This window comes from Equus caballus, chromosome 2, assembly GCF_041296265.1.
Source record: "Equus caballus isolate H_3958 breed thoroughbred chromosome 2, TB-T2T, whole genome shotgun sequence".
Lineage (NCBI taxonomy): Eukaryota > Metazoa > Chordata > Mammalia > Perissodactyla > Equidae > Equus > Equus caballus.
The window spans coordinates 21,133,547-21,157,154 of NC_091685.1; the positions used below are offsets into that span (position 1 = coordinate 21,133,547).

At 42.4% G+C, this 23,608-nt stretch overlaps 1 protein-coding gene across 5 annotated transcripts in view; it reads right to left on the reverse strand.

The window, feature by feature from the left end:
- Positions 1-23,608, reverse strand: part of THRAP3 (thyroid hormone receptor associated protein 3) — an 81,027-nt gene that overhangs the window by 11,942 nt on the left and 45,477 nt on the right. For all 5 annotated transcript variants that reach the window (XM_023633282.2, XM_001503634.7, XM_070260427.1 and 2 more), the window contains 3 exons: positions 7,432-7,601; positions 2,361-3,266; positions 105-818 (listed from right to left, as the gene is read on the reverse strand). In XM_023633282.2, coding sequence (XP_023489050.1) covers positions 105-818; positions 2,361-3,266; positions 7,432-7,568 — 1,757 coding nt within the window. In that variant the 5' untranslated portion in view covers positions 7,569-7,601. The remainder of the gene's footprint in view (positions 1-104; positions 819-2,360; positions 3,267-7,431; positions 7,602-23,608) is intronic.

Below are 23,608 nucleotides of genomic sequence, written 5' to 3' on the forward strand. Positions count from 1 at the left end.
CAGGGGAAACACAGGAGGGGCCTGTCCTGGTTCCAGAATGCCCTCGGGGAGAAAGATTAGGAGACACCACTAAAAAACCCTGAGGATCAAGGACGACATCTCACCTTGCAAGGTCCTCATCAAAAGAGTCCATCCGGACATTGACCTGGGCCTCTCGAGTAATAGAAAAGGAAGACTTCCCCGTGGAGAAGTCTCCTTTGGCGCCTAGCTTCTCTCGGCTCTCAGAGGTCTTTCTCGGTGGAGGCGATGAGCTTTTCTCTTGGACTGATTTGTAAGCTGTCACTCGGAAATTCTTTTCAGGCACAAACCCCCTGTGGCCACTTTCACTCCTCTTGGGCCCTCCCCGATCCTCCTTTTTGGATCTCTCTGAGAAAGACTCCTCCTCCAGCTCCTCTGTTTTTCTTTGCTTTTCCTTCCCTGGAGGTGCATACACCAGGCCCTCCCATTTGCCTGACTTCTCCTCCTCCTGGTTTTTGTTTGCACCTGCTATGACTTTTGACATAAACTTGGGTTCATCATCAAACTCAGATTCCTTTCTCCCTTTAGCTTTGTCCTTATCCTGATCATCCATCTCCTCCTTGTGGAAGTCAGCCATCTTCTTCTCAAAGTCATCTCGGAGCTTATACCTTTTGGGAGACTGGCTACCCCGAAAAGGCTTCTCAGTGTCAGTTTTGGGAGCAAATGGATCAGATTTCATTTTCGTATCACCTAAGCCCGTGTCAGAGAAGCTCCCTTTCTCTTTCATTTTCTCCTTATCAGTATTTGTTTGTTTCTGTTCCTTATCTTTTCCATTCTCTGTCTTCTGCTCTTCTAGATACCTAATTATAAAAACATAAGGGAGACACACAAGAGGCTTCTTAGGAAACCTGATCTAAAACAGCACCATATGGTCTTGGGTTTTTCATTCTCTGAACAAACATGTCTTGTGGATTCCAGTGTTACCAAAGGACTTTCTACTTGGTTACCTTCAAGTGATTTCTGAAAACCTGCCCTTCACAGATCTATGAACTTGGCATTTAAGAGAAAAATACATGGTCCATAGAGTTGTGTCTTACAAAAGCAACCAAAAAGAAAATAATAAAGGTAATTTTTAGGATACTAAAAAACAAAAACCTACTTACCTGTGAGTGGTCTAGGAAAAAAAAAATTAAGGTCTTATCCAACCTTCACTCAGTCACTTAAAATCTGCTTTCAGCAAAGTTAACATAGAATGTTCAACCTTGGACTGTTTTGCTTTTATACAACTCACACTTGGAAATATAAGTCTCAAAAGAGACTTCAAATTTGCTTCAAGTCACCTAGAAGATCTAAATATGAAATGTACTGCAAACACAAATAAAAACAAAATACATGTTAATTGGGGGAAGGGGGTAAAAATCATCCTACTCTTTCTCATGGAAAAGTAGAACTCACGCCCGAGTTGTCTAATGAGATTCACAGTCCTGGCAAGGAACAAAACTTCTATTTAAGATAGACTTACTCAAGGCTGGAAAGTACAGATTCTGAACATCTCACTTGTATCATTAATGGAGAAAGCCTAATCAAGTCACAGTTGCATATTAACATGGCAAAGAAGAATCAAGGGACAGCAGGGCATCAAAGAACATACTAACAAGAGAAAAGAAAGAAAAAAGGAAACCACTTGCTCGGTTAAGTCCCTCTTGACAACCTGGTCCCAGTGAAACGTCCCTGTTAGGTCTCTGCCATCCCAATCCATCCAACGACACAAACAAAGATTCAGGTTCCAACTCACCATGTCCCCCAGGGTAGAAAGACGGAAGCACTGTCACGTCCTCTCCTAACACGCAGCCTGGTTGGCTTCTACTGGGACATGCACCCACCTTGCGATTTTAAAATAAGGCCTTCCTGGACTAAGCCTTGGACTTTCCCATTCTGCCCAGTCTCCTCAACTGGAGGGTATGAGGATGCGAGGGTGCAGCTCTTCACCATGATGGGCTGATGTAGATCGATCACAACAGATGGTGGGTCCTAGAGGGTCTAACAGCTCCAATGGCCATTCACTTTGGCAAAGACCATAATTTTTTGATAGCTGACCCACAAATCTCTACTGTTCTCTGGCTTACATTGGTAGAATCCAAGGCAAATTTTAAATGTGAAAACATCATTGCAGAGTAGTCTAAAGAAACTTTATGCTGCAATACAAATTCAGGAAGGTAGGAAAGCTAGAGTTAAGCTAAAGGTTTCCTTAGGTGATGCTTTTAAAGATTGCTAATGGAAAGTTTAGGAAATGGGGGTTACCTTATTACCATTAATCAGAGTTCTAACTTAGATCGCATTACAATTAAACTGCCAGCTGGTGAGATAAAAACACAGCTAGGCAGGAGAAACAAGATACTTGCCTCTTTGTATAGGCTGCTCCTCCTGGAGCAGCAGCCTCCTCCTTCTGAGACGAGCCATACGTGGAGCCACTGGCCGGTGGACTCTTACCCACAGGGCTCTTTTTGGATGGACTCACGGACCCAGAGCCATGGTCGAACTGACCTTGGTGTGTCCCAGCCTGGTACCCAGCACCACTCTGCAGAGTTGAGCCCATCTGGGATGTGCTAGAAAGTGGAGGGCTGGGTTTTGGCACAGGGCTAGGACGGGGTGACCGCCGCCTCACCACCACAGACTGGAGGGGGCTTTTGAGAGCAGGGCTTCGCTCCCGAGGACTCAGGTCGGAAACTGCCGAGGCCCGTGATGCAGAACTAGCACTGTATGTAGTGGCATCTGGCCATGGCTTCGAGCTCTCAGATGCTTTCGTATCTTGAGAGGTGCCTCCAGAGAACGTCTGCTCCTTGGCCTCGTCTCCCTGGTTATCCCCGGCAGCCTGAGATGGCCGGCTATCCTTGGAAGAGGACTTTTTCTCCTTTGCAGACTTGCGCTTAGAAGATTCAACTCGGCTGTGGTTGGAGGAAGAACGAGAGGATGAGGAGCGCCTTGACCTGTCAGAGGAAGACTTATCCGAGTTTCTAGAATGGCTCCTGGACCTTGGTGAAGGAGACCTTCTCTTTGGGGACCGGGATCGGGAACGGCCCCGACGAGGACTGTATGCTTGCCGGTAATTCTGCCAATTCGAACGGTAGTTTCCATAGCCTCCTCGGTTATACTGGCCCCACGGATAAAAGCCTCTGTTGCGCCCACGGAAGTAATAGGGTCTTCTATAGCCTCTGTTGTGACCTCGGAAATCCCGATTCTGATACACTCTTGGGTGATTTCTCTCTCGGTTATGAGCTGGAGAATATGATCTGGAACGAGACCTAGAACTGAAAAGGGGGACGGGGGGTGGGGAGAAATGTTTGAATTTTTGACACAAGCATTTTTATTCAAGAAAAATCTGCCAACAAAGAGGTAACATTTTGAAATCCCTGCTCTTACATAGCATTTATTTTCAGTTTTGTTTTCAAAGAAAAGGCATAAACTTACATATTTAATCCCTCTGCTTATGGTCCATATTAAGTACAAAAATATAGGTAAGAATCACTTTAACAAATGAGATGCAAGATTGCTTCATTAATATTGTAACACATTTTAAAGGAAGACAACGTACTTCTAGTGAGTGAAATATCAAAACGTTCTTAATGTAGTAAACTAAACAAAGACCATTTTAATAGAGCACACTAACTGCTCACAGTTTCACAGGCAGAGGGCATTTTACAGGTGCAGGAACTGCAGGCTGTGGTACCCAGATGGGTAACTTCAGGGTCCTCTGGCCCCTACACTACTATAAACTCTACTCCCCATTCTAGTTACCACTCTCTGTCTGGGCAGGGCTAATTTCTGAGATTCCACTAAGATCTGGGGTGGTAAAAACACAGTTACAACAGGTCTAAACCAAACAACACTTAAAACTTGGAGAATGAATCTGTTCAAAGTTTGAAAGAATTTTAACTGAAATTGGATCAGCAAAAGACATAAATGTTGGTTTTTTATTGGGGACCTGCAGATGGCCTCACTATTTAGAAGGTCAAGTGTCTGTGCTATCCTATAAGATCTTACCTAAGTGCCACAAGAGGGCACCATCTGACCACAAGACACCCAAGTACATGGGAGGTTAGCAAGAGGAAACTACCAAACAGCCCGAAACTTGCACATCTTTCAAGGCAACATAAAGCCTAGTGCTGTGTTCTTCTTCACTGAACAACACAGAACTCTAAGTCAGCAAAGGTACGTTTGAGAACCACAGGGCCTCCAGAGTAACCTAACTTTGTAAAGTTACACGTTCATGAATGCCAGGCTTGTCAGGACAGGGAGTTTTGTTTCCATTAAAACTCTATGTGTTGGTGTAAAACTCCACTGGGGTTCTTGGATACCACTCGTTTCATCAACTATGATATAGATCATTAACATTAACCACTACTCCTAAGTAGCTGGCTAGAAATATCTAAAATTACTAAAAAAACTCTTTCCAAAAATATTTTCTTTACGTATAAAATAAAAACCCTTCAGCTAATCAGCAGACCTTCTCATGTCAGGCCTAACTGGGAAAGGATGCACTTTGGTTGCTTGCATGTTTCATAAATAACTCTATTTAGCAAATGCGACAGGTTTTAACAACTAAACAAAATGGTATTTTTAAAAAGAAACTTACATTTAATTTAATCTAAAGAACATGATGTGGGATTTGCTTTCCCACTACTTACTACCCACAGGGCTCAGGTTCTTTATCTACCCCAAGAACAATAGCAACTGGCACAGACGCACCACACTGCTGGTTGTTAAGGTTGCTATCTAAGTACAATTAAAAAAAAAACAAAACAAGAACTTACCTTCCACACTTCTCATTTGAAAACAGTAACAATACAAGAAAAGGAGGGAGAGGCGGATGCAGGCTATAAAACTGAACACCCAATTAAATGGCTACACTTGAGGGAGGTGATGCACCACGAGCACTAAGGAGGGTTTAACTCATGTTCCCATCCTCAGAGGCTACTGCTGCTTCTGTCACCAATTACTAGTGAGGGCCCTGTGGCATACTGCATCCAAACCCCGCAGTCATTGCACAGATGCAGGAACATGAGTCTCTGCAGATTGCAAATGAAGTTATTTCTGAGAAGTCACTTAAAAGGATACAGTCTGTGAAATACAAGGAAACAATCAATTTTCTCCAATTCTGTAGAACTCAGCATTTAAGTTAATTTAAAGACATGGTTTCTCAAACTCTCTGGATAGTACACTTTCCTTGTAGGAGAAGGAAAACAAAAGAAAAAAATCATGAAACAGATAAGCCAGAAATAAAAATGGAACATCCAGTGGCAAATTTATCTGTTTCTAAAAAACAGAGAAGTCAGAATAGAATCAAGTATAAAAAAATGTTCTAGTGGAGAAATTCCTCCAAAATAACAATCCTATAGGTGTAAGATGGCACCTCAAGTGGCTCCAGACCTCCCCCAGTACGTCCTGCCCTCATGTGCCAAGTCAATGACCATGCCAAATGATTTGCAGAATAAGAGAAGACATCCGCCCTACAGATCTGCCCAGAATCCCAGCTACCACAAACACTTCAGAGCCGGGGAGTGTTTTTTCAATTTGGTTTGTGTCAGTTCCACTGACTCTCAGTTTTGGCTGTACAGCCTCTAGTAGGTCACCTTTAAGAAGCAAGTGAGCTAAAACCGAGGTTTAAACGGCCCAAATCAAAAGACTCTGGGTGCGAGGCAGGAGCTACCAGAAGTCTGCTCAGTCCCATGGCCTTGATGGCAATTTCCTGAGGTAAATATAAGTATACGTAGTGGGTTTTCCCTCTTCTTTTTTGGGGGGTGAGAAGGTGCGATAGAATTTTACTTAGCCTGTGACCTAACTGGGCAACAGACAGACTCTATCTAGCCCAGGGCGTGAACAAAGTGTGGTATGAAAATGGATGCCCAAGAAACATGGGAGAGAGGGAAAACTAGCATGGGTTGGCCTCAAGGTGTAATGTTACCTTAAAAAAAGAAAAATCTAGTGTTACTTTTGTTTGATGGAGAGACTCAAAGTTTATAGCCTCCTATTCTACGTTATATTGGAGTCATCAATATTTATGCACACCTACTTTTTGTTCAACCGTTAGTCTGAAATTAATTTTCAGGCAGGCTTCTCACAGAAGAATTTACTACTTCTTCATTTAAGAATTAACTCCTTGGGGCCGGCCCCGTGGCCGAGTGGTTAAGTTTGCGCACTCTGCTTCGGCGGCCCAGGGTTTCGCTGGTTCAGATCCTCGGCATGGACATGGCACCGCTCATCAGGCCATGCTAAGGCGGCATCACATGCCACATGCCACAACTGGAAGGACCCACAATAAAAATATACAACTGTGTACCAGGGGGCTTTGGGGAGAAAATGGAAAAATAAAATCTTAAAAAAAAAAAATTTAACTTCTTGTTCGAAGGGGAAAAAAAAACCCCACCAACCATTTGTTTAACAGTGTTTCAGAAGTACTATAGGACTAAGGAAACCATGAGGAAAAAAACTTAACTTTTCCTGAAGTTTATTTTAAATTTCATAATCAATTCACTTAAGAAAAGGATTCTACATACTCATTTGAAATAAACAGCAGGTACTCCAAGTGGCAAAACTGAGAAATTATCTCCTTGCCCAGCGCAATTCTGACAAAAAGAACGAAACTGTGCAAAATCCCCCTTTGGTATTTAAACACATCAATATTTCCCTAACACACATACAGAAACTTGCAGCTACTGAAAGGTTCTTAACTATTTACAAAAGAGAATTAAACAGTTTTAAAGAATGAAAAACCCAACTCACAACACATCAAAAGAGGAAAAGACGCTGGAGGTTTGGCATCCTATTCCAAGACATAATTGAAATAGGGAAATCCACCTAAAGGTATGAAAACTGACTGAATTAAAGAACATCGGCAGTAAATTACAAAGAATTTAGTATGACAAACTGATGTCTACGATAGTGATTCTTAGATAGTTTCAGGATGTGTTTTACTAAATAGATGCAGGTTGTTAGTAACTGGCACATCACGTATATACAAACGACTCCTGATAAGTTTTTTAGGTTTAATTATTTAGTTGGTTAAAGCTCCCTTTCCTCTCACTGTTGTATTAATCCTCTTAGCTATCCTTTCTCTGCTGATGATGCAAATAAACTTTGGTCCGAGCCTCCAAAAATACTTCAGTGAAAAATAATCAGGTGTAGAGATTTGAAGCAAGCAGCTCAAACAAAAATAAAATGCTCCTTCTTCCAAAGTAGATGAGAAACAGAATGTGCTGGCAGAGGAGAAAAGGAATTAGGCAAACAGTACGGCAATCAAAGCTGCTGTGGATTTGGAGCATTTGAAGAGCCCTAGAATATCTTATAGCCCAACCCTCCACCTCAAGCCAACCCCCCAGTCCATTTGACACTCACAGAAAGAGTCTAACACAAGATCTTCAAGACCCATAGTAACCGAGGAAACGATTACCGCATTATACAATCGCACCCCCTTACCTCAGCCTGCGCTTCCTTGAACGAGACACAGATCGGCTTCGGGACCGAGACTTCGAAAATGAACGAGAACGAGATCTTGATGCAGATCTTGAGCGAGAAGAGCGAGATCCAGACTTGGATTTGTTTGTTTTAGACATCTCTGAGAAGAGAGGGTCACTTTTCAATTACACCTAATGTAAGAAAAGAGATTCAAACAAATGAGTGAGTTTCTCTGCAAACTTGAACTTCTCTGGACGCCTAGAAACAATTTTTTAAAAAAACAAAAAAACAGATGAACTGGGGCTGGCCCCAGGGCCGAGTGGGTCAAGTTCCATGCGCTCTGCTTCAGCGGCCCAGGTGCACAGGTTCGGATCCCAGGCACAGATCTCTTCCACTCATCAGCCATGCTGTGGAGGTGTCCCACATACAAAATAGAGGAGGACTGGCACAGATGTTAGCTCAGGGCCAATCTTCCTCACCAGCACAAAAACCAAAAACAGATGAAATGACTGATTTTAAAAAAATTTACTCTTTGCCCTTTCATCAAGCGGGATTTCTAAGCAGCATGATCCCAAAGAGACCAAGCCACAGCAACTGGAAAACCTGACAGGAAACTCCAAGTGCAGAACGCTATAAAACACTGACAAAAATGAGGGGAGCTATCAATGATTGGGTGCACACAATAAGCAGACAAATTTTGTGAACTAAGTTAGCTGTTAATAAAAGTACTGAGATGACCTGAAACATGTTTCCCAGTTCTAACAGAAGAAACCCTACACAACGATATCTTGGTTATAAAAAGTATACAGCACATTTGACCACTTCTCTACTCCCTCAACCTTGAAGCCATGTGGCATATCCTTAATATTTACTTCAAGGAAAAGGTTTAAAAAGTGTACAAGAGGGGCCGGCCCTGTGGCCAAGTGGTTAAGTGCACATGCTCTGCTGCGGGGGCCCAGGGTTTCGCTGGTTCAGATCCTGGGTGCAGACATGGCACTGCTCATTGAGCCATGCTGAGGCATCATCCCACATGCCACAACTACAAGGACCCACAACTAAAAATACACAAACTACGTACTGGGGGACTTTGGGGAGAAAAATTAAAAATAAAAAAATCTTAAAAGAAAAAAAGCATGCAAGAGTATTCTCAAATATTCTAATCTCATGACAGCACATACTAACTACATCCTGTAAAATACAGGGTACTAATCCATAAACATAGGCCTAATTTATAAAGTAAAGAACTGTCACTTTCTTCTAGCTCTTTTTGTTTGGGGGGTGAGGAAGATTGGCTCTGAGCTAACATCTGTGCCAGTCTTCTATTTTCTATGTGGGACACCGCCACAGCTGGGCTTGATGAACAGGGTGTAGGTGCGCAACCAGGATCCAAACCTACAAAGCCCAGGCCACTGAAGCTGAGTGCAAGAACTGAGCCACGATGGCCAGGAGGCCCAGGCCCTCTTCTAGCTCTTCTTTACCATCAAGAATCAACCTTCTTTCAGGATCATTTTCCCACGAAAAAAAGAAAACTGTCTTTTCCCCTTTTCTTCCCCCTCCACAGAAATGAACAGAGAGGCTCAGAGTTGCCCTGACGAGTGACCGCTGGGTTTGGTCAGCAAGGTGCACTATCAACCCTTCTCGCTTACTCTCCTTTATACCCTAGAGAACTGTGGGCATGTTCCAAGGAGCAAACACTTGAATTGCTATAGTGTGTGTCTATCAAAGACCAGGAAGAGTAAGGGATCAAAGATCACAAAGCTCGTCAATAGTCAAACCAGACCCAAACTCCAGGGCTTCTTCTAGCATACCTCACTGCCTCACTGCTTAGCAAAACAGTCTTTTAAGTGATGCTGCCCCTGGCTTTGTTAACAGGGGAAATAATGATCAACATTTCAGCTGCCCCTACCTCTCAGGTTTTTTTGCTATTCAGATCTCTGCTCAAAAGCTCTCTCCTCAGAGGTGTGCCTGGCCACCCAATCAAGAGTAGTCACCCAGTCATTCTCCAGAGTCTAGTCCAGTACCTTACTTTTTTCCTCAGAGCCCTAAACTTCGTACTTGAAACTACTGTGTTTACCTGTTGTTCCATCTTTATCCAACTAGAATATAAGCTCTCCACCAGCAGAAATCTCTCCCCCTTTTTTGGCTTAAAAGACGACAGTTGTGTCTTACTGTCGGAGGTAAGCAGTTCAAAATGGGTCTCACTGGCTAACCTCAAGGTGCAGGCAGGGCCACATTTCCTGTGAGGGCTCTGGGGAAGAATCCATCTCCCTGCCTTTTCAGCTTCTACAGCTGCAGTCCTTGGCTTGTGGCCCCTCCTCCGTCTTCAAAGCCAGCAGCACAGCATCTTCAAATCTCTCTCTCTCTCTGCTTCTGTCTTCACACTGCCTTCTCTCTTACAAGGACTCTTGTGATTACACTGTGCGCACCCTGATAATCCAGGATGACCTCCCCATTCTAAGATCCCTAGTCACACCTGTAAAACGTGTCCATTTTGCCATATAAGGTAACATTCCCAGGTTCTGGGAATCGGGACCTGTTCCTTTGGGTGGACATTATTCAGCCTACCCTGCTCTCCTGAGCAAGACGCTCAACACACGTTTGGTGAATTGCATAAGAAAGGGACGGACTACTACCCCAGCAGAGAACCAGAGCACGAGACCTGAGAAATCCCCAAGGCCCCTCCCAACCGGGAGGAGGGACCAAATCACTACCCTCTCCTCCCCCAGAGAAATCTCATCTTTCTTATTTACTGCTGTATCCTCAATGCCCAGAACAGTAAAAACTTAAACAGTGTATTTATTAACTTATTTTATCCTCAAGGCAGGCATTACATATCCCATTTTACAGATGAGGTTACTAACACATAAAAAGGGGGTAAATTAACTTGCTCAAGGGCACACAGCTTTAAGCGGCAGGCCTGGGTTTGAACCCAGGTGACTGGCTCCAGCCAGTCTAAACTGCTGTTACATTGCCTCTCCAGCGGTGTACAGCACACAGAAGGCCTAGATTTGTGGAATGAATGAATGCACATCTCCACTCTTACTGAGTGTACGATCTGGTTAAGGAGGCAAGATACAGACAAACTAAAAGGTAATATGTGCTTCAAATTATTATATTCAAGTTTTAAATATGAGTTTTAAGAACCTATGGAAAGGCAAAGGGCCCAGGAAGCTGCTCCAGCTCTCGGTCATGGAAATAACTATAATCTCAGAGACGTATTACAGGAGAATGAGAAACTGCTAGGAAGCCAGAGACACAGGGCAATGAGTAAAAGATTGCTAAATGAACCTAGTTCCTAAACTGCTGGTTAAGGGCCTGGTATGATCCAAATATCCTCAACTTTCCAACATTCTTCATATAACGTGGTTTCCTAGTTACAATATTACCTGTTTACCCCGAATCAGTCTGTCTTCCTTCACTGGGATACTCAGAACTTAATGTAACTCCCCAAACGTGGCCTAATACAGAACTATTTAGATACTATTAACGGATCCTAAAATTTCTCTGACAGCCACCCCACATGTTGATTCCGAGTGAGCTCAGAGTCACTAAGCCCCAAAGCCCTTTCTCATAAATCCTTCTGCAGCTAGAAGATCTCCTCCTCAGCCTTGTATTTATACAACTGCTATTCTGTTTCTTCCCCCCCCCTTATTCTAAACCCAAGCATAGAATTTCAAACAGCCTTTTGAAATCATTTCAGACACGCTTGGAGCAAGGGGGTTCATCTTCAAACTGTTCTGCAGAGCCACCTGAGAGGATATCTCCAAGCCCATCGCCCTTTCCAAAGCCCAAGCCTCTCCACCCAAACCACTCTGATCACCGAGCAGATCAACAGCCCTTGGAAGAACAAGGCTCTTGGAAGAACAGACACATTTTGCTTTAAACAAAGGTCTCAAGATATATAATTACATGGGTTTTATATCATTAGAAACACAGATCTTATTTTTCTACTCCAAGAAAAAGGAATAACATAAGCAGAGGCGGCCAAGGCAAGCTTCTCCAAATCAAAAACTCTGAAAGATAAGGAAGAATTAAATCACTCCTTTTCCTTTCTCACTCTGGACTGTAGTTTGTTCTTAGTGCCCCTAGTGACTATGCCAGCATGGCGCTTGGCACATGGTGGTGTATGCTGAATTCACCAGAACGAACATTTTGGGAGTATGTGCTAGTCTGCTTCATGTCTGGAACCCTGTAGGCAGCCTATGGAGAGGCTATATTTGGCAGGAGATTGGGTTCCTAATACTAAGTAGTGCCAAATATAACCTCTCAAGAGGCCACCCTGAGGTTCCAACCTTGGCAGCCCTACATGGCCAAGCTACAAACAAACTGCAACTGTCCTTCAGTCCGTAAATATTAGGTACATATTCAGAAAGGTCTTCTCAGAGAAGATTTAACTGTTTATTTGTATAGAAAAAGGACTTACTAGTCAAGCAAATAAAAATGTAAGGCAAACATACTACAACCTGAAAACAGAACAATAACATAAAACAGACCCAAAGCCTTCCTAATATGTAAAAAATTCAAAACTAAATTCTTTAAAGCTCTCTGAAGCCATGGAAGGACATGGAAATTGAGGGCCAGGGAACTAATGCCTATGGCGAACAGTGTGATCTCCGGATATCCACACCTAAGCCATTGTGAATGGCTTCACTGCTGTAATTTAATGTCTGTACAGGGCTTTGCTGGGCAAACTATTTTTTCTTTTCTCATTCCCATTAACGTCAAACTTACTATCTCACAGGATAGTCAACTTCTTCAAGAGATGGGCTGTACCTTAAAGTGCATATCCAGAGCATTTCTTATGGTGCTCTCACTTCAATGCTCACAGTACACTCACTTTAAGACCAAAGTACTAGGTAGTCTCTTGATAAACACCAGTCTCTTTCTCTAGCAGGACCAGCTGCTTCCCTGCAGCAATGAAGCATAGAGGTGTCTTTATCTTATTTTCTTAGGTTATCAGAATGAATTCACATCATGAAACTGTTACTAATTCCCACTCCAAGGATTCAGGAGAGAACAGCCAAATGGTAATTCAAGAAAACAGGAGGAATAACATTTATTTTTAACGTTTAATTTGGATTATAGGACCCAAATAAGATCTAAGCCTAGAGAATTTCAGGACAGATGAATAAATCTCACCCTCTAAAAGGAAACTACAGTAGTCTTCCATTATCTGCAGTTTCGCTTTCCGTGGTTTCCATCACCCACAGTCAACCATGGTCTGAAAATATTAAATGGAAAACTCCAGAAATAAATAACCCCTAAGTTTTAAACTGCATGCTGTTCTGAACAGTGTAATGAAATCTTGCGCCATGCCGGTCCATCCAGCACATCCACACTGTATCCGCTACCCATCGGTTAGTCACTTAGTAGCCTAGTCGCTTAGTAGCTGTCTCAGTTATCAAGACTGACTGTTACAGTATGATACGGCTTGTGTTCAAATAACCCTTATTTACTTAATAATGGCCCCAAACTCCAAGAGTACTGGTGCTGGCAATTCGGATGTACCAAAGAGAAGCTGTTGTTAATCTCTTACCGTGCCTAATTTATAAATTAAACTTTATCATAGGTATGTAGGAAAAAACATAGTATAGAGAGTTGGGTACTCTCCGTGGTTTCAGACATCCACTGGGGAGTCTTGGAACATATCCCCTACAGATAAGGGGGTACTAGTGTCAAAACAATGGATGAAGACAGTTACCTACAGAAATCTTCCCAAAAAGCAACCCTCCAAAAAGAAATGCAAAAATCTCAGCATAAAACTTAGAATCCTTGAGGTAGGTCCCTAATTTAAGACATCAATATTGTAAGATATACTGAAATATTCACATGTTCAACCTCTATGACATGAGTTTATAAACACACAAGTTTTAGTAATGAATATAAATACTGAAAGCGGGAAACTGAAGCATAAGAATTTGCATCTTCTTGAACTTCACAGAAAGAGGTGGCTATGATTTAATGAACCATAACAATTATCTAAGGAAAACTACCCACCTAGAAGGAGGGGGACCATTGAGTTCAAACCTAAAAGTTAACAAATAGCCCAGCAAAAGATTTTTGCCGTTCTGGCTGAGTCAGGCTAAAGGTGCGGGTGTCACACTTACATCTAGCAATGTGAAGTTTACAGGATACTTGTGTTGACAGTGGGGAAAAGGATTTTAAATTGGGACTATCTTGAAAGGTTGGGCTCCATCAGTTCCTCAGGTAGCACTATTCAGCTACCATGATTTGACGGATTTACTACTTAAAAACATCCAGCTCCTCATGCTCTGTATCTAGAATGTGTTCATCAAATACCCTTCTAAATTAGAGTTTGGTCTCTGGATGGACCAGCCTACCAGAAAAGACTGCCCCAGGCAAATACTGGCTCTCTTGCTAGATGTGTTTCCATCAGAAATTGATTCTCTGGCACTTTAGCAATAACAACTGCTAACCTTTACTAAGATGTGCCAGATAAGGAGCTGGAAACTTCAGTATTATTTTACACACACAAACTGCATTAAGTACTAAGTTCTGTACCTGTTTCACAGAAAAGGAAACTGGGACTTAAGGAGTTAGGTAATTTGCCCCCAAAGTTCCACAGCCAGTTTAGTCCAGAATTCAAACAGAGATCTCTCCAACATCACACCAGTGACACACCATTACTTCATGGCTACCCCCCAGTTACACTCCACCCATCAGTCTCTTGTGAATTTGATCAGTTAAAAAAAAATCTCCAAAGCATAATTATCTCTGAATTTGGTTCTTAAACCAGCAAAGCCGAGATGCTTAACTACAGCAGCCCACAGTTCTCCTCCCCACACCTATCCCTAACTCACAACATGAAAAAATGGAAATAGGCTCTGCCTGAAACCTGTATCAGAACTTCCAGTGCAAAAAGAAGCCCCTTGCCAAAGACTGGAGGAATGCCTCTACTGGAGGTGATTTTAGAGAGCCTGAACTAGGAAAACTACAGCCAGGTGTACAGAACAAAGAGCTTCATGTAACGAGAGACTAATAACAAGAAACATGAACATAATGACAAGGGTTAAAAAACTGTCCCCGCCTGGAAAGACAGCCCCCAGAGGGGCAGATCCACCCCAGCCTCCTTCTGGAAGGATTCTCTGCTACAGAGCTTCCTTCCACTGCCCTCCACCTTTAAGTATGATGATAGCTGTAGGTTTTTCATAAATGTCTATGATCAGATTGAGGTTTCTTTCTACTCTTAGTTCGTTGAATATTTGTATTATGAAAGTGTGTTGGATTTTTTTCCAAATGTTTTTACTGTGTCTACTGAGATGATCATGTGGTTTTGGTCCTTTGATCTGGTGTATTCCATTAAATAATTTTCAACTGTTATCACGTAACACCTGCTTTTTAAGATATATCCTGAAATTAGTCTCCCCTCTTTCTAGATCTCTAGCATAACCTTAAAAGAATGGGAAAAGTCCCTGAGGACTGACCCCATGTCCCTGTACTCCCTCCCTTACCCAGGCCTGAGTCTCTTCTCTGCCAAGAGGACAGCACACTTTTTCAGATGAGATGAGACTACATTAGATAACTATTAGGTAATACAAGAGTGCTAACCAAATTAAGCTTAACAATTCAGGACACCAAACCCAGGAGGCTACAAAATGGACTGCTCAGAAATCACGTCTGATTTGTTCTCCATTTTATCTTCAGCACTTTGCACAGTGCTTAGCCAGAGTGGACACTTGGTATTTGCTAAATGAGCAGGTTCTTTCAAACTTCCTCTTCATCCTCCGTTATCTTCATCACACAAGCAGGAATAATAAAAGATCAGTTTATCAAATACTAACAACACAGTCCACGAATAAAGCGTGTATCACAGCCCTAATCATAATCACTCCTGCTCAACTAGAAGCTGAGGTCATTCTTATCCCTTCTACATCTTACTCAAAGGCACAGAAGGCCAAATGATCTCAGTGTGAGGGAGACACACACTTCATTTATTAGTGTCAGCTCAGAGGGAAACTCCACTGCCTCAAAGTCAAGACAGGCATGCTTTCAACACTCACTAAAGGCAAGAAACAGAAAATTCTTGGTGAATAAGACATAAAATGACTAAGATAAAGAAGAGATACATGAGAAAATACCAAGAAAGAAATCCGCCATTCATAAAGGTTTGTAGAGAAAGTAGTGGGCCTGATTTGTGCTCTGTATGCCTCTGGATAGTCAGAGGTGGAAAAGTAGAGCTCAGGTGAAATATTAAACATGTTTACTATTTTATGCTTTTCTCTGGAGATCATGCTCTCCTGAGTAAAAGAGGGAGGGAAAGAGGGCATAGAATCAAGAGCAGCTGTGGGTAGCTCAGGATACCACACTGCCAAGGCTTCACCTCCCCCCATCTCCCTGAAGGAATCAAGTCAGAGAGCCCTTTCCAGCATGTACTCTACTAAATGGCTCCCATAAATTATTAAATAAATCAGTAAATATAATACTAATTTCAATTCTGAGGTCTTAAAATTTACAGAAGAGAATACCCACATGGGCATTAAGCACCTTCCTGAAAGGGGGCAGTGGGGCAGTCCTTTGGCGAGAATGGCAATTTTACTGCTTAAACAATTTCAGGATACAATAAAAGGCTTGCCCTTGCCTATCTTATAGAATCAAAAGTACTCTGGAGTTTAGCACCAAAATTCTTACACTTTAAGTATTGAATTCTATGGGATTTGGTATAACTTGTTTTAAAAGTGTGTACTATGTAGGTACAGATGTACATATAAGATAAACGCATGTAAGCACATGCAGCAAACTGTTAACAGTGGTTACCTCTGTGGAATAGGAAGGAAGATATGAAGGGGACGGGGGCAGGGGAAGGGAGAGACACGAAATGGGGCAGACAGAATGGGAGCACTTGCTTCTTACCTTGTATTTTACTTTTTTAGCTAGTCATTTTACAGGTGAATTCCCATTATTTAAAAAAGAAGTTGTTGGTACTGATTTATCTTTAATGTGGAACCAAACATCTACCTACCCTCTTCTGAGATATTTAAAAAATCTGAAAAGTTAATTTCTATATGACCCTAAGTAAATAAAACTGTATTTTATTTATCTATTTATTTTTTGCTGAGGAGGATTAGCCCTGAGCTATCATCTGTGAGAATCTTCCTCCACTTTATATGCGGGATGCCACCACAGCATGGCTGACCAGTGGTGTACGTCTGCTCCCAGGATCCAAATCCATGAACCCGGGCCACTCAAGTGGAGCACAGTGAACTTAACCACTACACCACAGGGCTGGTCCCTAAAACTGCATTTTAATCACTCAAGGTCCATTTCAGGAAACCTTATTAAAACAGAGTTGTTTTGCTCTTCTATGACTTTCAAGAGGGTTAAGAAATCCAGCCTTACAGGAAACTGGACTCTATTTTTTAAAAATATTACTATGGAAGTGTTGAATCAAACAATGCAAAAGTAGAAAAGAATAAACAGTGTAAGGAACTCAAGTGTACCCATCATCCAGCTTCAAAGATTATCAATTCTCCGGACCTGTCCAGTGACGCAGCAGTTATGTTCACATGCTCTGCTTCAGTGGCCTGGGGTTAGCCAGTTTGGATCCTGGGCATGGACCTACACACTACATATCAAGTCATGCTGTGGCAGGTGTCCCACATTTAAAATGGAGGAAGGGGGGGCTGGCACCGTGGCCAAGTGGTTAAGTTCGCGCACTCTGCTTTGGCAGCCCAGGGTTTCGCCGGTTTGAATCCTGGGCGCGGACATGGCATCACTTATCAGGCCATGCTGAGGGAACGTCCCACACACCACAATTGGAAGGACCCACAACTAAAAATACACAACTATGGACCAGGAGGCTTTGGGGAGAAAAAGGAAAAAAACAAAATCTTTAAAAAAAAAAATCTTTATAATGGAGGAAGATGGGCACAGATGTTAGCTCAGGGCCAATCTTCCTCAGCAAAAAGAGGAGGACTGGCTCAAGGTTAATCTTCTTCCAAAAAAAAAAAAATCAATTCTCTACAGGTGAGCTCTATTTATGGTCAAAATCCTAAGAGGTCTGGGTGGATACAGTCAGTCTCTGCAGAAATTTTCCCATACCTTTTCCCTAAAAAAAAAATCAGGGGCCAGCCCGATAACATAGTGGTTGAGTTCACATGGTCCGCTTTGGCAGCCCAGGGTTCACGGGTTTGGATCCTGGGTACAAAGCTACACACTGCTCATCAAACCATACTGTGGCAGCATCCCACATACAAAAAAAATAGGAAGGTTGGCAGAGACTTCAGCTCAGGACCAATCTTCCTGACCAAACAATAACCAAAAAAAATCAGAGATTCCTTATGTTAAAAAAATCCAGACAGGGGCAGCCCCGTGGCCGAGTGGTTAAGTGCGCACACTCCGCCTTCGATGGCTCAGAGTTTCACCAGTTGAGATCCTGGGTGTGGACATGGCACCGCTCGTCAGGCCATGTTGAGGCGGTGTCCCACATGACACAACTAGAAGGACCCACAACTAAAAGTATACAACTATGTACTGGGGGGATTGGGGGAGAAAAAGCAGAGGGAAAAAAAAATCCAGACATACAAATATCAAATCATTATGTTGTACTTCTAACACTAATATGTTATATGTCAATTACACCTCAATTAAAAAGCAAAAACAAACAAAAAACCTGACATGCAATGAAGGGAGCCAAATGGCTCCCCTCTACAGGCTTCTCCATTTGTGCTCTCCAAATAACATGATAAAAGGAGAAGCATTTAGTAGCAAAAAACAATCGCTCCGATTTAAGTTCAACCACATTTCCCTTACGTATGTATTTATTTTTGAGGAAGATTAGCCCTGAGCAAACATCTGCTGCCAATCCTCCTCTTTTTGCTAAGGAAGACTGGCCCTGAGCTAACATCTGTGCCCATCTTCCTCCACTTTGTGTGGGACGCCTGCCACAGCGTGCTTTGATAAGCAGTGCGTAGATCTGCGCCCAGGATGCAAACCGGCCAACTCCAGGCCACCAAAACAGAGTGCATGAACTTAACCGCTGCGCCACCAGGCTGGCCCCCAAACACATTTAAAGTAAATTCCAAAGTGCGACCTTAAACTATCTCCTAATACAGGACATGAGTAGTCCAAAACACCATTCTCCTTGGGGGCTGTTTTTAGAAATGTGAATAGTTCACAACAGCTGAGGAAATTACTGTAAGAGGGGAGAAAATACACATTAACAGACTACATTTTTTGATTAGCAACCCAAAAAAGCTAAGGTTTCTAACTCTATGGAGTCCAAAATCCACTGTAAAAATTGTGAGCTCACTTCAACTGTTTGGCATTTGGGGAAATACGTGACACGGTAACGTTTTACCAATGTGCCTTTTGTGCTAGCCTTACTACTGACTTCCCTGAAAATGCCTCTTTTATTAATGAGAGCATATATTTTAGTTCCCTTATTCTAACAATGGACTTGTTTACAAAAATTCTCAACTGTCCTTCCGAAAAGTTGTTGTTGGGCTGGAAAGAGAATTCAGAGGAGGAACCAGCTCGGCAAATTTCCCAGCAACAACTCAGCACAGGGATGCCTCCGTGCTGAGCAACTGGAGGGCTCAGGGGCAGCCAGTAAGGCCCGCCCCCTCAGAGAAACAGTATTTGGCCCTTGGTTCTCACATCAAGGTTAACTGCAGAAACAAACGGCCCAACTGTGTGTACTGTTTTCACTACGTAAAAGGACTAACTCGTGTTAGTTATCCATGGACACAGGGATAATTTTTCTAAGCGAGCATTAAGAAGTCTCCCTGAGTGGGGCTGGCCCCGTGGCCGAGTGGTTAAGTTCGCGCGCTCTGCTGCAAGCGGCCCAGTGTTTCGTTGGTTCGAATCCTGGGCGCAGACATGGCACTGCTCATCAAACCACGCTGAGGCAGCGTCCCACATGCCACAACTAGAAGGACCCACAACCAAGAATATACAACTATGTACTGGGGGGCTTTGGGGAGAAAAAGGGAAAAAATAAAATCTTTAAAAAATAAAAAAAAGAAGTCTCCCTGAGAGCAAGCTCTGAAGTAGTTGAAAAGCAAAGCAATTAAGGAATGGCAAGCCTCGAGTAAAAGTACACACAGTTTATTTATAAAAACAAGAGAGCTCTTTTCCCCTAAGTCAAGAACATTGCCAATGTGGGAAGTACTGGGCCAGCTCTTATCCACAAACGTTCCCCTCCAAGTCCTCCAAAAGTCAGTCTCTGCTCTCCCTGCTCCATCCTATTACTTTAGACGGCAAATAGGAACACCAAGTTATCTGCCCCAGAAAATTCATACCAAACTGCATCGCAAAAACAGAAAAAACGATGACATTTTGCTGTGACTTCAAACTTGAGGAAAAGGAGTAATTCCTTTCTAACAGTTTTGCTACTTACTTTTGATGCCTTGGCCAGTTTCTGACCTGTTCTCCCAGACCTTGTCTCCAAAAGCCACGCGATGCCCTGCATTCAGTGGGTGGTGCGGGCACTCAGGGCTGTCTATCCAAGAGGGAGCCCATCCCACTCCAGGAAGTCTTCTTGACTTCCTTCCTTTCAAACCCAAGAGCCAGTCATCAACTAAGAAACAACAGATGTTGCTTTAGCCTCCTGTTTGGCTATTGAACGGACTTTCTTCCTTCTCTCTTCCCTCCTCTGCCCAAAAATATCAAGACTGCTGGGGGAGGGCAAAACTCATCTTTTTCAATGCCACTGGTGAGCAATAAAAAGCTGCAAAGAAAAGAAAATCACTGGCACGAAGCAGTGTTCAAACACCTTAAATGAGAAAAATGTGCCAAAGCCAACTAATGCTCCTGATGAACCCAGAAACCCTTAGTTGGGACAAGTGTTTTCACCTTTCTGTGCTTATTTTTTCATTAATATAATGAAGATCTGGAATGGCACTATCGCTGACTAAAAAGAGTTTGCACAAACTGAACAGGACAGTCCTCACCCCTACTTCAGCCATGTCCGAAAAACAGAATTAAACGGTAAGGGTTAACGCTTTGCTTTTACAGAAGAACCATCCCTCCAGCTCCACGCCATCCACTCTGAAATTCACTGCAGAAGAGATCACTCAAGATTCCTATCACATCCTACTCCTCCAGAGAAACTGGCCAATCTGCCTGAAATAGTCCAGCTGATCAGGGACTTGGCCACTGACTTGTTGACTGTAATTAAACTCATCACTTGCCTTGGGGACAATCCAGCTACACCAAATTCAGGCGGCACCAACCTGACTTGGGAAAGACAAGTTCCCAGAACGACTCAGGGCTCTGCTTCAGCACAGGCCTGTCAGGGGGAGGGACACTGCTGCTTCTTTCCACCAGAAAGCCAGAAAGAAGTCACATTTCGTTCTTGCTCTTCAGTGAGTGAACAGTTTCTGGTCCTGAAACATGGCACACTCCACTCGTTCCATCTTTCACTTTTTAAAGGAACAGGACCACATTACTTCTCAATATCTTGGAAAGGTAGGAAAAAGTCAAAGAGATATGTATTTTCCATATGGCACACAATACAGCATGTAGAGGATCACTCATTATTTCAAGTCTGATTTCCACACAGGAATCAGAGTCTCATTAAGCTTTCTTCTTTATTTACTTTTTTAACACCAGAGAAAATATTAAATAATTTAAGATCATGACAAATCTTTGCTGGGAAACAACTAAACTCCTGTATCTCCCCCAATCAGAAAACATACAGAAGTCTTAAGACAGCTAGGATATTTAATATTCCCAGAAAGCAACATAATTTAATCAATCAGCACATGAAAATTGTGAAAAACATACAAAAATAATGAGCTTAGGTCTCAAGTTGCCAGCTTGAAAAAAGCTAGTACAATAAAATGTATGCAAAAAATTTTATGCACCTATTTCTTTTACTGTAAGTATGCCTCCCAGAGGTATTCTGGAGGAGCAAGAAGTATGTAGGTGGAAAACACAACTTTATTTGCCAGCACCCTGTGTTCTAAGTATAGTTTATCTAATAACATCATAGCAAAAGGAAGTGACTCAGAGTAAGAGAGGGGTTCTGGGGGACTTGAAGAAAGTATAATCTCTGTAGATTTCAATTTACTCTCTTGTTAAACGTGGATAATAGTGGACATACAACTTAACTTCTCAACTTTCAGGATAAGTAGCAAGTAGGTTGGGCTTTACAAACACAAACAGGACACTGCACTAAGAGGTGCTTACTGGAAAGGCAAATACACAATTATTTCACAATTTTGTAAATAGTTTTGCTTTCTCATTAAAGCAAGTTTCATAATCTCTGTACTTTATAGGTACTTTGGTAAGACTGGTGTGAGCATAATCTCCAAAAATACCATGGTCCAACAAGTACCAAGAGCATTCTTCTGATCATTCTATTGGAATGTACTGAACACTTACTCCGTGCCAAGCATTATGCTAGATGCAGCAAACAAGAAAGACAAGTTCCTTGCCCTGTTGCAGAAAATCATTTTTTAATATCTCTTCAGGCCCATAATGTGACTTGGGAAGTTTTCTTTTGCTTGCACCAGAGTAAAGTCAGAAAGGAGGTCGCCAGTTGTGAGATCTTTTCCAAGCCACATTCCCTCTTTGAACTGAAGTTTCTCATGTGTTAAAAATAGGGATAACACTTAAGTTAATAATGATGTATCAATATTGGTTCATTACTTGTGACAAATGGACCGGACCAAAGCCTTCAAGATGTTAATAACAGGGGAACTTGAGCATGGGGAATATAGGAACTCTTATGAGTTAAATTCTGTCCCCCTACCCCCAAAATTCTCATGCTGAAGTCCTAACACCAGGTACTTCAGAGTGTGACCTCATCTGGAGACAGGATCTTTACAGATATATGACTGATGTCCTTACAAAATGGGGAAATCTGGACACAGACATAGATATGCAGAGGGAAGAAGATGTGAACAGACACAGGGAGAAGATGGCCACCTACAAGCCATGGAGAGCCCTGAAAGATCCTTCACTCATAGGTTTCAGAAGGAACCAATCTTGCCAACACACTGATTTCTGAACCTCTAGCCTCCAGATCAAATCATGTGGGACAATAAACTGCTGTTGTTAGTGAGCTAGTTTGTGGTACTCTGTTACAGCAGCTGTAGCAAACTTACACAGGAATTCTGTACTAGCCTTGCAATTTCTATACATCTTACGCTACCCTCAAACAAAAAGTTCATTAAAAAAAAAAAAAGACAGGGGTAATGGTGTTCATATGTAGCAGTTATGAAGACAAAAGTAGACAACTAAAAAAATCCCTGCTTGATGGAAAGGGAACGATGTGCACACAGAACACAGGATTACCCAACACACGGTACACAACCAGGCTAGGCCGAGAATCCAGGTTTTCTTCAGTGTTTTCCATAATATAATGGCACTTCAAGTTGGGCATAAAGGTGGGTGGTAAGTGAGGGGATATACTGGAGTGTATTATCAATCTAAAATGCCCTGTCCCAAATGGACAGGATCCTTGAGTCACTTTCTAATACTGGACCAGGTACTGCAGTGGGTAGTGGCTCTGGCACCAAAAAAGAACTGAGTTCCAATCTTGGCTCCTCCACTCATTAGCTGGATAAGATACTCTCTCAATCATCCAACAGTGACCTACACCTCCCAGGACCGCCATGGGAATTAAGGAAGTGTACGTAAACTGCCCGGCATGCAGCAGGTGTGAGCTCACACCAGAAACTATGTTTAGCCACAACCCCAGAGGGGTGAGAGGGAGATATTTAGGAACTTCTCTGAGAGGAAACAGATTTCACCACTGATTCTATTTTCTTGCTATTAGTAATAAGTATTCAGATATCTTCCTACACAGAATAATAAGTGTTTTATACCTTCACTGGCTACATTGGGATGTGCTGCACTGAAAAGATGTACAGAAGCAGGAAAAGGCCGTGTTCTAAGGTTATGACCTTTGGAGAAAAAAATCCCTTTGCTGCTGGATGTTTCAGGGAAAATCAACAGCAAGCTGAAGCACCATTCATTCGCAACTTGTTCATCACAATATCCCCACTGCAGGCAATTTCTGGTATTTTCTCCTGAGAATTTGTTCATTGGGTGTCTATTAAGCTCAGGATCATCTATGCAATTAAGCGTCCATCATTAGAGAAATAGAATGAATAGCACAGTATAGTCAGCAGCTTAAATAAAATCTCTGATTCACCCCAGAGGCTCCTCTCCTATGTCCCTAGGGGACAGTAACAGCAATTTTAGTTCCTGTTTTAAATGGGTATGTGTT